This window comes from Mastacembelus armatus, chromosome 14 (assembly GCF_900324485.2).
Source record: "Mastacembelus armatus chromosome 14, fMasArm1.2, whole genome shotgun sequence".
Taxonomy (NCBI): Eukaryota; Metazoa; Chordata; class Actinopteri; order Synbranchiformes; family Mastacembelidae; genus Mastacembelus; species Mastacembelus armatus.
In genome coordinates this window covers 10,853,030-10,870,097 of record NC_046646.1, presented here as the reverse complement: position 1 = coordinate 10,870,097, position 17,068 = coordinate 10,853,030, and the positions used below count along the sequence as shown (strand labels likewise).

At 42.5% G+C, this 17,068-nt stretch overlaps 2 protein-coding genes across 4 annotated transcripts in view; both read left to right on the top strand.

The window, feature by feature from the left end:
* The first annotated feature begins 1,418 nt into the window (after positions 1 to 1,418).
* On the top strand, positions 1,419 to 6,217 carry LOC113143454 (zinc finger and BTB domain-containing protein 17). The gene is made up of 2 exons (XM_026329082.2): positions 1,419 to 2,542; positions 2,724 to 6,217. Exons 1-2 carry the CDS (start codon positions 1,825 to 1,827, stop codon positions 3,689 to 3,691), a joined length of 1,686 nt encoding a protein of 561 aa, XP_026184867.1. The 5' UTR covers positions 1,419 to 1,824; the 3' UTR covers positions 3,692 to 6,217.
* Positions 6,218 to 9,198: 2,981 nt separating this feature from the next.
* Positions 9,199 to 17,068, top strand: part of ltbp3 (latent transforming growth factor beta binding protein 3) — a 28,970-nt gene continuing 21,100 nt past the window's right edge. For all 3 annotated transcript variants that reach the window (XM_026328372.1, XM_026328371.1, XM_026328370.1), the window contains exon 1: positions 9,199 to 9,782. In XM_026328372.1, the coding sequence (XP_026184157.1) occupies positions 9,545 to 9,782 (238 nt within the window). In that variant the 5' untranslated portion in view covers positions 9,199 to 9,544. The remainder of the gene's footprint in view (positions 9,783 to 17,068) is intronic.

Here is a 17,068-nt window from a genome sequence, read left to right as displayed (position 1 = left end):
AGATATCTGAAATTGGAGTTCTGACTGTGGGGATGCAGCAATTAACCAGTTTTAAGATTAATTGTGCTTTAATATGTCACAGTTAATTAATCGTAAAAGCTCCACTGCACCGAGCGTTTCTGTTGCATGAAACAAATCTGTTGCAACTTGTACAAAACAAAGTTACACCAGCGGTGCACCAGCTTAAAATGCCATGCTTATCAGAGACATGGAGGCCACACACACACACACACACACACACACACACACACACACACACACTAGATTAATTGTGGCAGAGGGACCAAACAGCAAAGCTTTATTTCCACCAAAGAAACGCCTGTAGTCAGTAGTGCAGTAAAAAAGTTGCTGCTAAAGGAGCCAGTACATCAAATTTGATGCAGCACCTGTGGGATCACCACCCAGCTTTGCACACAGAAGTAAAGGTAACACATAATAACTGAGTTAAATTACGTGCCAAGTAGGGAATTAAATATAAACGTGTCACAATTGATGCAATAGTGGTGAGAATTGGGCTTTCAGTGCAATGTAAACAAACCAGCATGTAACATTAGTCTGTGGAAATTTAGTACTCTCAAGACCTTCAGTCAGTGAACATTTAACATTACATCTTGTTGCTTCCTCCGGTCTGGGTTGAGTAAATGTTGGGCTTTGTAGTTTATATATCAGAAGTAAAACACTGACATAACTTCATGAGCTTGTAGACTTCCAGGCAGTAGCTGCTCTACCTCAGGTCCATAAGAAACAAAGAAAGAATACACAAACTGAAAACACTGAAATAATTTTGTGATCTATTCCCATTTGTTATTTTCAAAGGGGAAACATTGGCAGGTGTTGACAGAGCAGATCTCACCTTTCTTTAATTCCAGAGGGAGAGATGGACTTTTCTTTACTATTTTGTGCTGTATTATTTGGTTACTGTGTTGTTTCTGTTTTTAAAGGCAGCAATAAACACTTTAAAAGCTAACCAGTGTTTATGTTTTATACATTAGTAGTGTGAAATTAATGACTGCATAATAATCATAACAATCGTGATTACTCCTCAGACTATAATCATATCAACAAAATCTATAATCGTTGCATCTCTAGGTCTGACTAGTCAAAAATACACAGTAGATTTCTTAAATGTGACATTTGACTAGTCGAAGTGTAATTATCTGGAATTCACATTGTGGATAGTTGAAATTCAATTGTAGATGTCTTAAAGTAGTTTTCCCATTCGCGTCAATTAGCAATTCTTACCATTCAAACTGCAGATATATTAAACTACAGTCATAAAAACATTACAGATACATCAAATGTTTCAACAGCTTCTTGCATATACAGCTCAAACTCCCTTCCAGTCATAAATGAGGGCGAAAATAGCCCCACTGTCCCTTAAACCCCGCCTCTCTGACGTCGTTTCCGTGCGACAGGCCTCGGTGTGCGGTGCAGCTCTGCAGACAGAAGGTGGAAATGGGTGAGTGTGTGCTGAGGGCAGAGGGACCAGAAACTCTGAGCAGACACTTCCACACCTGATTTAAAGACGCGTTTAAAGACCAGCGGCGCGTCTCTGCTGCAGAACCACAGTGTTTGCGACAAGACGCGTCAGACCGAGTGGCGCTGTTGGCTTTAAAGCTAACAGGCTAATGTTAGCGAGCCGAACCAGGCCCGGAGGCTCAGACTACATTGTTTTTGAAACAGCAGCTGTAATTACTGACGCTGCTCTCATTTCTCTCGCATAGTCCGGTAACAGGAGCCGCACGGTTAGTCCGGTTAGTCGAATATCCGGGCACATCCAAACCAGCTGTATTAAAAAAGCAGCTAACTGCGTGGAAAGGCAGCATGACTTCACGGAGGACAGGTTATCCTGGCAGCATGGACTCCTCTTCGTCAAACAGCGGCAGCAGCTCAGTCCACAGCGGGAACCGTAAGCAAAGTATCATCAACATCCCCGACAGGACCGTGGCCGAGTCGTGTTACGATCGCAAAGCAGACAAGGCTGGATACGGAGCTCCCCAGGGCAGCGTGACGGTAACCTCGCTGAAGTCACGCCTCGCCCCGACCATTCAAACAGCTATGTCCGCCGCAGTGGACACTCTTCTGGGCGAAGTGGTGCTGGTGCTCAACGAGACGCAGCAGGAGTTGCTGCACAAGGAGCAGGAGAACGAAAGACTGAAGGTGCGTCTGGAGGTGTCGGAGAGGGAGCTGAAGACTTTACAGGAGTGTCTGTGTAGCGCTCAGAAGCTCATCGACCAGCTCCAGATCTCATACACAGGCTCTCAGACTGTCAGTCAGTCGGTCTTCGCCCCTACACTGTCTTCCATGGCTTCAATGACGTCTGGCTTGGACAGGGACCACCAGAACCCCAGAAACGTGAATGGTGCCGGTGTAGACTTGGGACTCGGTGGCACCGTGGACGAATCACTTCATGGGTTTGAGCCGAGAGACGACTACAAAATGTGCCAACTTTCAATCCAGCCAGATGGCTCTGTGACGAACCATGCACTGGACTCCTTTGCATCCAACACATCTCACATGTGCTCTGATTCCAGCAGAACAGGTAAATACACAGTGTGAGTTGTCTGCATTAAAGTGTGTGTTCTAGGTTTCATTTGAACAGGCCTTTGTTTGTGATACCCCCTTACTGATTGACTTACTCTCAGTAAGGGGGTTTGTTCCTGCGTTTCAACAAGGCTGTGCATCCACTTTAACCATTTCTGCATGTTTCAATTGGTCTTCAGATGAGAGGCAGTCTCAGGGACCAGGTGGAGCATCCAGGTTTGAGATTAAAGAGGAGCAGGGAGCAGCTCCAGGCTCTGGTCAGCCCAGCAGGAAGGACACAGGGTTGCATGATGACAACAGAGTTGGGGACAGAGAACGATCGTCCCACAACGTGGGTGACCTTGGCTATGTCCAAGTTGGGGAGGGAGGTAGCCAGCGTTCTTTTCCTCAACCTCTGCGTCACCAAAGACCTGTACGAGAATGCAGCGGCGTGTTGCAGCAGGGCGGCCTTGATGGACAGAAAGCTTTGGGTAGGACTTCTGGAGCTGGGGGAGGAGACAGTGTTTCACCAGGCAGAGCAGACGACTCGGCAGGACCTTCAGCCCCTGACACAGCAGGGGAGCCCTCTGGAGATCGGCCTCACCACTGCTTGGAGTGCGGAAAGACTTTCCGCCTGATCTCCAGCCTGAAGAAGCACATCCGCATCCACACAGGAGAGAAGCCCTACCCGTGTGGAGTCTGCGGCCGCCGCTTCCGTGAGTCCGGGGCCCTTAAAACTCACCTGCGCATACACACAGGTGAGAAGCCATACTCTTGTTCTGAGTGTGGAAACTGCTTCCGCCACTTGGACGGTTTGCGCAAACACAGGCGCACACACACGGGAGAGAAACCCTATGTGTGTGCCATCTGTGGAAAGCGCCTGAGCCGCCTGCAGCATCTCAAACACCATCAGCTCATCCACACCGGAGAGAGACCGTGCTGCTGCCCCTTCTGCAACCGCAGCTTCAAGGAGCCCGCAGCGCTGAGGAAACACATCCGAACGCACCGGGAGGAAGGCGGTCACATGGGAATTGGCGCCAATGACGACACAGACCCAGACGCCATTGATGACATGAACAACCTCCATCCAGCAGCTCCGTCCCCCCAGATGAGGTTTGGGGAGTGGGGAGCAGAGGAGGATGACAGCTCGGTTGTGGACTGTGTTTAGGGGGAAGATTAACTGGTAATCTAAACACAAAACAAACTCCAGGTGAAAAATATGAAATAAGGTGTTTGTGTTTAACACGATGGATAAGATCACCTCTCTTCCGTGCTGTTAGTGAGGAATCAGGATACTGTGTTTTCCAGACGTTAAGTCGCACTTTTTTTACTCCTCTGGCTTGTCCTGCGACTTGTATAGCAAAGCGACTTATATGTTTATTTACAGTAATTTTGTGGATTAGTCACTAGTGTTGGATGACACTCTGGACTCTATTGGAAATAATACTGTACCCCCAGAAATGTAAAAATGCTCACGCTAAACTACAACTCAAGTGTAAGAGGTGAAAATGCCGCCCAAAAGAAAGAACAACACTACAGATTTCAAACTGCAGGTAATAGTCTGTTAATTTAGACTGTAATTAGTATATTTAGAAATGTGACTCATAGACCTATATGTTTGGTTTTTTTTTCTATTCAACAAGGCTGTTTTTGTCAAAAGTGACTTATAGTCTGGAAAATATAGTGCATATATTCCTGACCTTGGAGTCATGTTTCTCCGTCATGTTCATATTTTACACTCTTATATGTAAAAAGCTTTTGAAACATCTATTGTACATTCTTCAACTGCAAGAATTTTTTCTGACATTCATGCAGCAGCAGCAGTGCTGGTGTACAGGTAGTTCTTGGCACAGGGAGCTGCTGGTTTGCAGGCTTTCTAGCAATTATTTGGAAAATGAATGGTAGAAGGGAACAAGCTGTTTCTCCACTTTTCAAAATATAAGTGCCTTGAACTCTCACTCAACCATCAACTGAGTCACTGCTGCTGCTACTGTTCAGTGTTGTTCCCACCTGGATATTAGTCCTATTAGACCGTTAGGAGTCTAGTTGAGAATTTCTAAATGCTTTTGCCAACATGCTGAGTCGTCTGAACACAGTAAATTTAAAAAAAAAAAAAGCGTAGTTCAGGTTCATGCTTCATGTATAAGACAGATCATATCTCTGGAGTTTAATGCGTCCTTAAAGATGAGGAAAATAGAACGTGAAAACTTTGGTTGGTTCATTTCAAATCAAGCCTAATCAGGTAGCTTTAGTCACAGTGCAGATATTAGACAATGTACAACACATGGACAGTGCTATCCAAAACAAGGTAATGCAACATATTTATAATAGATGTGGGAAATGTAAACATAAAGTACTGCTTTGCAGATCAGTAATTGTCAGATTTATAGTGTACGTTATGTTTGTTTAGCTGCCAGAATAATGTGTAAAGAAAAAAAAAAAAAAAAAGTGAATTGGATTGGTTACCAGTTTAATGTGTGTGTGTCAGTCCAGTCCCTGGATATTTAGAAATCTAATGGCTTGTGGGAAGAAACTGTTACACAGTTTGGTTGTGTGGGCGCAAATGCTTTGGTACCCTTGTGTTTTTTTGTTTATTTTTAAAAGCGCTAATTGATTAACAGAAAATCATAGTTGACATTACAAATCAGTGTTCAACGGGCTAACAGTGTATCCAAAGGAGACCATTTGTAAGATTCAAACTTTTAAAAAGAATTTTGACTTGTGTGTGTCTGTGTCTGTGAATGTGTGTGTGTGTGTGTGTGTCTGTCAATGTGTGTCTCTGTCTCTCTCTTCATGTAGCATGAACCCGTTTTACTTTGCAGTGCTCTCATCAGGCCCAGTTGGCATCAGCATGTAACACTGTTCCTCTCTCCCTGTTGTCTGGTTATCCTCTCTCTCTCTCTCTCTCTCTCTCTCTCTCTCTCTCTCTCTCTCTCTTTTATATGAACCATATGTTAGCATTCCCCTTTTTTCCATTCAAGCTGCTACCGTATGTCTAGAAACCCTTTCCTTTTCTGGACTTGTATTAATTCTAACCAGCCAGTTATTAGAAATTACTAGCAGACAGACTTTGGTGCTTGCATGTTCATATATGTACCTCCGCTGGCAGCGACGGCCCCCGGGCTGTATTTGTAAATAAGAGTGTAGTTTTAGCCACTTTATCCGGTCAAATAATAAGGGTTAACATTTGTGAAAAAGTCAATGTGCAACAATTATAAAATGTAATGTGCTTTTAAACCATAAGTATGCTAACATAAAATGTAAATATATATAGAAAATTTCTTCCTGGTGTCCTTCCTGATTCTTTGACGTGACACAGTCAATGCATCGGGTTTAACAACAGAGCATTATCCTTCTTTCCAGCTATACCGTCTGGTATCATTGATCATGTATACTATTATTTGTAAGTAATTCTCAAACACTTTCAAAATGTTAAATATTTGTCACTATATACCCGGAATACAATTTGCCAAGGTAGTTTTTACCCCAGTTGATCATATTTATTGTTTTTGTATGGAACATAGCAGGGCCTTTGCATGTAGGTTTAAACTGAAATGACGTTTTTCCTTTACGAAGTCAGTGTTAAATGTGAAATAATTACTTTTTAATGCTTATGTGGTCAAACATATCCCCCTCATCACATCCATCCTATTACCTATTGTAAATGTTACTATATTAAAGGGCCTTCTTTCTATATCTTTTTCCTGACTTTTTTTTTTTTGACATATAAAATTAAGAAGAGGTTGCTTTAAAATGACATTTGTATCTCTTGTGCAGTGGAACAGCTTTGAACATTATTACTTCATTTGCTACTTATAAAGTTATTACTTTCCACTGTATATTTCTGTGCATCATGACTCCAGAGCCACATTAAGCTTGGAGGAGTATTTCCATACTTACTGAAACTTTGCCAAACAGATTGTGAAGGTGCTGTGGACACGCCCAAACACAGACCCCAAATAACACCTTAGTCCTCTCTCAATGCTGAGTAATGGGTTCATATACACAAACTGCTATTTGAGGCTGAGATTAACAGGTTAGTTGTACCTGAAAAACATGAATGTATGCAGGGGTATGAATATGTTTAAACCTGATATACCAATAATGTTTCTGCAATGCTTTAGTTATGTACATGGATTTAATTATATATATTTTTTTATTTCAAAAAGTGCAGGTCAGATTTAAGGTTTACAGTTCTACATTTTGGGTCATACTGTATTTGATTTAATGAAGTGTCCCTTCACTGTGATGTGGTGGAGTGGACACACATATTTTACTGTGCTATTTACTGCAGTTTTCTTTGGGCCACTGATTTTGCTGTTGTCCATAGAAACGTTATCTTAATAACCAATTGATTATATTTTACACAATGTTCCAAGTAATTTTTAAAACCAGTTGGACTGAGGATTTATCATCTGACCCCTACGAGACAATTCAATAACCAGGTATTTCAGTAAATAGGTGTACTAACTAAAATATACTCAATAACTAAGGCATCACCATGCCCGTGTTGTTGTGTTATACAGTTCAAAGCATATGGACCTCACTGTTTTCTGTGAAACTGAACCAAGTTAACCTGAGCACTTAATAGAAACGACACAGACTTGTTTCGACAAAACAGACCACAAATGTGAGCCCTGACATCAAGTTGAAGCAAGTGCTGTGGAGGGCACTTAAACACAATATTTACACTGAATGCATCAGTGGAAGTTCACACGGGGCCAAGCTCCTGATTCATGAAAACCAACACAGTTCAGCACCTCAGTGGTTAACGAGACCAAGGTTTACACAAGTCTCAACAGCTACTGCAATGTCATCGAAGGGAGAGGGAAAAGGAAAATCCACTGCAGTACACCTGCACTAATCTGGGCTCCACGGTCCAAAGTATATGATGACTTGTATACACGTTCTTATTGATGAGTCCCCCAAAAAACTCATGTACAAGCTGAGTATAAATCACATTATCTCTTTACAAAGCTGTGGCAGAAAATATATTTATTCTTTATACTTCTATCACACTTTTACCACCTTTAATCAAGTAACAACAGTTTTAATTCTAATTGAGTGTTTTTACATTGTGGTATTGTTAACCCTCATACCCAAATAAAGAATCTAAATGCTTCCCCTTCTGTCCTTCCATAAACAAATTTCCTTCTCTTTGTTAACATTGTTTTTATCTTTAGGTTGTGTGTTTATTTCCCTTTTCTGTTTGCCCTTATCATCTGGTGTCTCGAGTATCGCTAAGGTCTCAGTTTTCAGAAAGGAAGTAATTACACCAATAATACTCAGGGCTGGTTTATGTGTGACCTACGGTATATTTGCATTGTGTGTGTGTGTTGGCAGGCGGTGATGCAGTGATAGGGAGCAGCAGAGGCAGAAAGAAATGTGAGAGCGGCCTGTGAACCCTCTGTAGGCCCATTCAGTCATTTCCTCAGCGACTGAAAGTAAACACTCACTTTCTGCAGAGGAAGTGACTCAACTCTGTCTTTTTTCTCTCTTTTGTCTCGTTCTCACTTTCACCCTTTGACCGTGAGACCCCAAACATCACCTGCCCCTCACCTCCCGCCCCCAACTCCGTGATCCTTACCCTGGTACGCCTTCACTCTTTTTTTCTTTTTTTTTTTTATTAGCACATTCATTTTTCCCAGACTTGAGAGGAGTCACAGATAGTGACTGGACATGATGTTTGACTGTAGAGGCCTTGTGCTGACCAGACTGTGTGGTGTCTCATGGCCTGACTGGCTTTTCTTTTCTGTTAAGTTCAGCGTCATATTTTATTTCATGGAGTTATTCCTTAAAACTTTAATTTGTTGTTGGAAAAAGCACAAGAGCCGAAACTGCAGGCGGAATAAGAAGGAGGCCATTCGACGACGTGCTGTCGCTACTTTGTTGTACTGAATAAGAGTTTGAAGGTACTTGTAGTTGTTCCCGTCTGTTAATATTTTCTACTCTATTTCATTATGTTATAAATTATCTAAGCTGCTGTGTATTATTCACTATACTGCTTTCAGGACAGGTACATCTTATTGTAGTCACTGTATACAGTGATTGTTGCTGCTAACTATTCTCTACAATAGAGCCCACTCAAAGGGCCACAAAGCTTTTTGTGTGTGTAGTGAATCTACAGGTTGTACATTAGTCTTGAAAAAAAAAAAATTCCCAAATACAAATAAAAACTGCTCATACATGTGTAAAGGTGTAATATAGAAGACACATCATGTCCAATGATGGATTTTTTTCTGTCTTCATATCAAGAGGTGAGTAAATCAAGTGTCACTGATCTTAACCTTGTTATTGTTGACATGTTACAGTCTCACTGGAGGCTGAGTATCAACACCGAGCTGATCACACTGATAAAGCAGACACAGTAAAAGGTTGATCTCTCGGTGTGTCCATCGCTCAGACTTTGGGTTTTCTCCCATCTTAAAAGGCGCATACAGGGATGTAGTATATTTTCAGAGTGACACACACAGCTGGGCAGCTATGATTTGCAGAGTGGGCTGTGTGCGGGGGCAGCAGAGGAGAGGAGGGCTGTTAGGAGGAATAACCAACAAGAAACCACTTTTAGCTTTGCTCCTGCGCCGCCTGGCTGGCCTGCAGCCAGGCTCCTCCAGAGAGGGCTGGCTCACCCCTTCTCCTCTCCTCCCTTCTTTCTCTCCCAAACCCACATACGCACTCTCCGACTCTCCGACGCAACAGGCGAGAAGGAGGAAGAGCGACAAAGCCAGGGCAACTTTTGAAACATCGGCAACAAGAAACTCCGAAAGATGCCAAAGGTGTCGGTTTTGCAGACGGATCACTTGGCCATGCGAGGGAAGTGATTTTGTTTTTTCATTGAGCAAACAGGAGGGAGTACGCGTGTTTTGTTTTTTTTTTGTTTGTTTGTTTTTTTTCCCCACCGTATGAGACGTCAGAAATCTGCCTCGATTAACAAAGCAGGCGCCTCTAAGCTGGAGCTCAACCCGTCGTTGTGTGATTTAATGTCCCCGGGTCTGTGTGGAGGGCAGTGAAGGATGCCAGGATGCCCTCTCTGATCACCCGTCTGCTTGTCATCTGGCTCAGCGTCCACAGGCTGGTGTGGTGCACGGAGCGCTCCTCCACACGGGAGCGCTTCAAGGTGGTCATCGCTCCTCTCATCTGCAAGCGGATCTGCCTGAAGGGACAGTGTCAGGACACCTGCGAGCAGGGCAACAACACCACGCTGATCGCGGAGAACGGGCAGGCGGCCGACACGCTCATCGGACAGGGCTTCAGGGTCGGTGAGTGACGGTGCTGATTGTTATTGGCCCCTGCGATTATCTAATAACGGTGCCAAGACCTGTGGGTGTTTGGTTTTATTCTCTGTGGAGCCTTTAAAAGAGGTGTTGGGTGGGGATTTATACATTTTTTATTTATAGATTTATAGAAATCTATACATATATGATTTAATTTATTTATCAACTCAAACAGAATATCCTCTAACCATACATCTGTTTACCACATTGCACTGAATGGTAATAATATGGCAGTATTTCAGACTATATATGATGCATTGCTCATTTAAACAATGAAAAATCCACAAATTGCCCACATGGCAGGTTTTAAAGTTTAAACTTCATAAAAGTAGCAGGCAAAAGTCCCACATCCAAAAATACAACAGTTATAGCTCAAAAATATACCAGAGGGTCAGGAATCATTCACAGTGGAGGTAGGTTAAAACTGCTCCAGAGGAGGATGCTAAATCCATCATCTCAGGTAGCTGAGTCTGAGGCAATGCCACAAATTTCAAAATCTTGTTTGATGTGCAAAAGACTTTCGGTGCAACGCAGCAATAACCACAGATTAGACAAGTGTAGTCGTATAAACGATACAGCTCTTACCTCTATAATGACGTCTTTTAATCACGTGTCCCAAAATAATACACCTCATCTTTCATTATATAAAAAAATGACCTTATCAATAAGAGATGATATTTAACATTTACATATTCACAGTAAATAGAACAGATTGAACAGATTGAAATGATGACTCTAAGTATGAGCATAACCCAAGAGCTCCTGTAAGTGATTATTAGAAGCCAAGTGATGACCAGTACAAACAAAAATGAATCTGACAGATTCTTTCTAACTTCAATCTGACACCAGCTGCGAATGTCCACCATCAATTCATGACATGAACATTTATATCAAGTGAATACAAAAGGGCCTGCAAATCAATCAGTGGTTGATATGAGATGAAGTGTGTTAACCCTTCACTGCATCCCTGTTCCCATATTGCACTTTAACCAGTGAGACATGGGTCATTACATAGAGTATGAATGTTCTCTGAAGAACTTTGTTTCCCCCCCTCGACTCCAGCGTCTGGTTGGCATGAGTGGAGCCTTTCTGTGCAGTATCAGATCAGCTGTGGTGAGACGTGGAGCCTTGTAGTCTACATCAGTCTCCAGCCCAGAAATGGATGTATCTGGTCCTGGTTTCTCTTACTCACTCACTGGAGAGACTCTGAGACTCAGCAAGAAAATTGTGTTTTGATTGATCGTCTGTTCGGTCGTTGCTGTGGCTGTGTTGTTTCATACAGTTGTCCCACACAGTTTCTCAGCAGAGAGAGGTCGGTCTTGGTCATACAGATGTAGCCCCTCCAGCTGTTTTTTTTTTTTTTTTTTTTTTGTGTGTGTGTGGTATGCATGTGGAAGAAAGAAGGCTGGATTTAATCCGGGTCAGATAAATCTTACATGTAAGCACCGTCACACTATTCTTCCCCCCTGACGCCATTCGGAGATAGAGGGTTGGTCTGGTCCTCCCTCTTCTCCTCCAGTTTGCTTGTGACGCGTCACGTTTTTGGAGTTTCTGTGTCAGATGATTCAAGAGAGCCATTTTAAATTCCAGGAATACCTCCTACTGCTTCACATTTGGTCTGAATATGCAAAGCTGCTCTCCAGTCACCTGTCTCCTTGATTTCACAGCCAGGGGATCTGAAAGAAGTCCTTGCTGAGTTGTATGAGCTTTCGCAGCAGGGGATAGAGGGCTTGACTTCAGCTCGGGGAGGAGATGTGTGCTGTTCAGAGTGAGGACTGGAATGTGGTGTGGACAAGTGGAAATTTCTCTCTCCCATGTTAAGAAGACCAGGCCCAAAGCAGCAACGATATGAAGACTTTTCCATATTTGAGAAGTCATGACGTCATCACAGCGAGGCTGAGGCCTAAGATGAGACCACCCAAACGAAATCTAGTTCGAGTCACTGTGTGGAAGTGCAGAAATACATTTTAGAGTGTGTGTGTCACTTTTACTTTTACAGTCAGTAAAGTAATTGTGTGAATTTGGCTGGAATTTGGTGGAGAGACAGGCTGAGTACCAAGAAACAGGTTTTAGTGGTGATCTGGATCCGGGATACCAGCCAACAGTTTTATGGCCATAACTTTGAAAGCTTCTAGAGGAACTTTATGAACTTTATGAAAATGATTGTTTTACCTTCACTGGGCAAGTTGACATGATCTAACAAGAGGTTGACTGACTAGAACAGGGGGCAGTGCAGTTACATAGTGTGTGTGTGATCCAAAGAGATACTCAGAAACTATATATGTTATATTGTTATAGATGTCTACAAGTTCAGAAATAAATTTGACCAAGTTGGGTGAATCATATCCCTGGAGGACAAGGCTGAAGAATTTGAGAATATGTTACTTTTGGCAGATGTTTGAGCTTCCAAGCACTTTTCACAGTGTTTACTGTTGGTACCACTATGAGGTTGCCATTTGTTTGTTTGAGTAAAATATCTCCATAGCTTTTGGATGGATTACCATCTGAGAGTGTTGAACTTGACCCAAAGAGCTGTGAGCTGAAAACCCAGAACAATGAGCTAAAAGTCATTCAAACAGTCACACATAAACCCCACTACAAACAGAACAAGAACAACAAACACATTGACTAGAGCAGCTTTAATCACTTGCTTTGCCACTGTTCCAGTAATATACTGGGGTAGATCATATACATGTTAATCAAGTAATAAATGCAGCTTATCTTCTTCTGTTTGATCAATATGTCCCAGTCTGGGACAGATGAGCACCCAGATGTTACAACAAACTCCGTCAGGATTACTTACTGTACATTTGGACAAATCAGTGTCGTTCTGTATAAGTTGTATTTGAGAGACAAGAACACTGAAGTCATTGTCGCAGACACAGTGAGAGACTACACACTATCTGTCATGGTTAAGTAAGTAGCAGCTAGATGGAGTACTGGTGTATTTAATATACAGTGTAGAGAATGGATCATAATCTGTGCCTATCTGTGTAATCAATATTTTAAACATATTCCACATACTTATCAGATTAAGACACCTTATCATTAACAGCCAAACACTCACCTGACAAATTTAAGTACGATACAAACGTCACTGCGGTGAAGGTAAAATGCGCTCCGGTCATAATATTTCCAGGGAATCCACCATTAGTGAACAGATTTATATTTCTCTGTACATTTCCTAAAACCGATGAAAGCGCGGAAACCTGAAAGCCTCCCAGGGGTGTTGGCAGACAGAGCTGGCATTTGACTAAAGTTGACATTTGCAGCTTGATTTGCCTTTTCTTGGATTCCACATCATGTGTAGGTATTGCAGTTGGCTGCTCGTCTAGAGTATTATATAGCACAGCATGCATAAAGAGTTAGGGAAGGTTAAAAGACGAAGAGGCACGTGAGAGCAGTTGCTAGTTGGAATTCATAAATCACAGTAGTTAAAAAAACCTTGAATGAACCTTTCCATTTCCACTGCATGTCCTTGTTTCCTCTGTTGAACCTGAACCTGTTTACTGGCAGATGAAGACAGTCTTTGTAATTATCCCCATGTGTTTGGCTGAGAAAATATCCACTGGTCAACTTTTTTTTTTTTTTTTTTTTTAAAATCCCCACTACTTGAAAGTTTGCTGTAAATTGTAGGATAGGGAGAAGAAAAGAACGTGACAGGGTGCTTTTTCACTCCTTGGAGACTGAGTGGTTTTGTTAACGTGTGTGTTTCTGTGTCACACTTTGACCACTTGTGAGAGGAGGAGTTGTGTTTTTTGTAGTCATCAAAGATATCCATTCAAGATAAAGTGGGTGCCAAAAAAAAAATCTATATCTGAATTTATGTCTTGGATCTGACTGAAGTTTGTTTTTTCCTCAACGAGAATTAGTCCAAGTCTAAGTTTTCTTGCCGTTGCTACCAGAAAGGCATCCCATCCATCAGCCCTACTGACAGCAGATACTTGGCTCGCAGATGCCTTTTCTCTCCTCTGCATCTCATCTATATCAAGGCTCCAGACGTCTAAACTGCTCTAGATACTAGTCTTTTTCTGGAGTAGCTAAAAGCCTCATGTTGCACAGGAAGTAGTCTTATAACCCAGTCTGGGCTTGTCTCCCCTAAAATGGGCATCATGAGAAGTGGATATAGCCATTTGAGTTTTTCCCATGCTGTTCTGTATTTATAGTAAAGTGACAGTAGTAACCCGGTGGTTTGTTTTGGTTTTCCCTTGGCATGGGTCAAATGTCCATGGTAGCCTGAAAAAAGACAAGTCAGTCAAATGCAGTAGATGGAGTTAGTTCTGCTTTCTCTCTGTTTAGAGTTTATTTTACCTTTCAAAGCCCTCTGCTCTTCCCCACATACTCTTCTTTTTCTGGTGCCAAACACCGGAGAAAGCGGTCTAACATGGGCAACCAAAAACCTGCAGCACTCCGGATTTTTGCCACAGGTTGGCCTGAGCTCAGAGGCAAAGCTGGGCAGGACTCCAGTGCTCACACCCTCTCAAGCACAAACACACATGTGCAAGGCAGGCTCGTGCACATTAATTTGCAGCTTATTTATGATGAAAGCTTCGTACTTTTAGTGAAATGTGTACAGTGTGTTTGCAGGCTGATCTCCAGCCGCCTGTCAAGGCCGTGTTTTAATATTTTTGGAAGCACATTCTGTCACCTCTACTTGTCTATTTATGCATGTGGAGAAAAATAATACATGGGGTTATTTGGGGTCTGCCATTTTCATTAACCTTGTACCACCGTGTCGCAGGCAGGACATCGTAGAACTTTTGCAGACAGGTGGTGGCATGAAGTTTTACAGGAACGCAAGCACGTAATTAACGTATTATTAGATGAGATTGTCATTTAAAAAAGAATCCAGAGCTGAGTCTAAATAAAACAGTCTCTCCCTAATGTGCCTTCTAAGAAATCAGACCAGCCAACAATGTGATGAGTACAGTATGTGAAAACACAAGGTTTTTCTTTCATTTTTCTTTGATTTTTTTTTTTTTTTGTTAAAGAAAAGTGATTGAATGTAAAAATCCACATGATCTTAGCTGGAGTTTCCCATGAAATCAGACTCTTCATGTCATCCCATTTTGTAAAAAAGCCATCACAGTCAAACTCAGTTTAGGAAACAAAGCAGCAATTAGAGGTGTTTTTTTATGTCAAAAGGGAAAAGGGTATATTTACGTGTGTGTGTGTGTGTGTGTGTGTGTGTGTGTGTGTGTGGTGCTCTGTGAGTAGTGCACTGAACTCGGCTCAAACAAACAGTCTACTTTGCCATCTTTAACGCTCTCCTCCCATTTGCTTAGCGAGGGGGAGAAATGGAGCAGTTATTTAAAGCCGCTCAGAGGAATGCAGGCTCTGGAGACTGCGCCCACACCGTGCAGGTCCCTGTAGCTGTAGCGATTAGCCTGGGTAAACAGAATAACACGGCCTCTGTCAGGGCTGCCTGCTGCCTGTTCAACGTACAGACATTAGCTTCTATACTCTCCAGTGCTGAGTATCCCCCAAGGGCAGGTATATGACATAATCTCAGCAGAGCACTGTCAGCACCACTCTACCTGTCTGCCTGCCTTCCAGTCCCGATAGCTGAGACTTATAGACAGTCATTATATGACATCATCCACATCATTGCCAAGATCTTGACAGACTCTCTGGCTTTCTTTCCACAAACATCTCTGCCAGATGGGAGTGACAGTGTAACACTGGATTCGTCCTCATCCAAAAGCTATGAAAACCACATTGTATATTTCCATGACATGTGAAAATCACATTGTGCAAAGCAGAGTTTGATTTAGATTTGGATAATTGCAACTTAGCTCCGTCCCGACCTTCACGATGATGGCTGCTTCAGGTTCTCAGGGCTAGTGTCCTTGTCCTCATCGTCCAGTTTCTCTAAGGTTAACAAGCTGTTGTTTTAGGTTGACTGTGAGAGGTAATGAATGCCTCTGGTGACGGTGGTCAGCTTTAACAATGGGCAGGACTGTTGTCTAGCTGAGGCAGATGCTGCTCAGTTTCAGGGGGATGAGGGAGCATTTATTGTTCTGCAGGGAAGCAGGAATGCGTACGCAGGTTTGTGTTTTCAAAAGGCAGTGATTATGTCATTTACTCCCAATGTCTGGCTCAGCTGCAGGAGTCTGACCCACTTCATACGTTGAGCTTTCTCGCTACTTGTGGTATGTGGTCTCACAGTGCCAGTCGATGGTAGGCGTATTTGGGGATGAGGTTTCCTGCTTTAGAGCTGATGGTAAAGGGAAGGACGTCATGCAATGATAGCTGTTCTTCTATTCTCTTTTTAAACAGTGGCTCTAGTGGCAACCATGTTTACAGTGTTGTTTAGTCACGGTTCTCTAAGGTCATGAAAGATGGCATTGATTAGTAGTAACACACTGCATAAATCCTCAGAAATACTCTTAAATCGTATACATATATGTATGTGTGTGTATAATCAGATATGTATAGTGGTCACTCATAATGTTGAACCTGGAACACCCTGCATTTTAACATTACGCTGCTTTTAGCTGTTTAGGGCTCTCTGGCTGGATAAGCAGCCCTGTCTCCTAGAAGTTATTTTCATGCACTACTAAACTGCTTTTCCATTCACACTGTGGTAATCACCAGCTGGATTGTGCTCAGTGGCAAGTTTTTTATTTTTTTATTTTAATGACTACAGGTGCTGGGTGTGAACAGCTGCCACGCAAAGTGCACGACTGTCACTCACATCCACAGTCCTGTCTGTGATTAGGTTTAGGCAACAAAGGCATTTTGGTTAAATTTGAATAAACCCGTGTCTGGCTTGTCCTGTACTAAACCAGTCCACGTGAATTTTGTAAAAGTTTAGTTTATGTTGCATGCGCTCGAAAAAAGAAAGCAGAAATAAGAAAGTCAAGCTACTTGCCACTAAAAGAAAGACATTTTTTTCTCTGGGGTTGTTGAAGACCTTACCCAAGCTAAACATCAAATGACTTACTGTGAAATGCATTTTTCTGCTTTCTAGTAATGATCCATGCTCCTATATTAAATATAAGGAACAGCCAGCAGCTGGTTAACTCAGCTAAGCACAAAGATTGAAATGGGGGAAACAGCTAACCTGGTTGTGTCCGAAGGTAAATATAATAATTGGAAAACTCCACCAGGAATCACAAGTCACTGTGACATTTCTGTGTGTAATCCTCTCTCTGTGTGGACAGTCAAGATCATGGAAATGATCACACGTTGACCAGAAGCTGAGGCATCCATATTTAAATCTCTGACTGGGTCGATTCAGACGGAGGCTGAATCAGAGTGAAAGTGAC

Coding starts and splice junctions, on each gene's coding strand:
- LOC113143454 (XM_026329082.2), top strand. CDS start 1,825: ATGACTTCACGGAGGACAGGTTATCCTGGCAGCATGGACTCCTCTTCG. Junction 2,543..2,723: donor CTCTGATTCCAGCAGAACAG/GTAAATACACAG, acceptor ATTGGTCTTCAG/ATGAGAGGCAGTCTCAGGGA.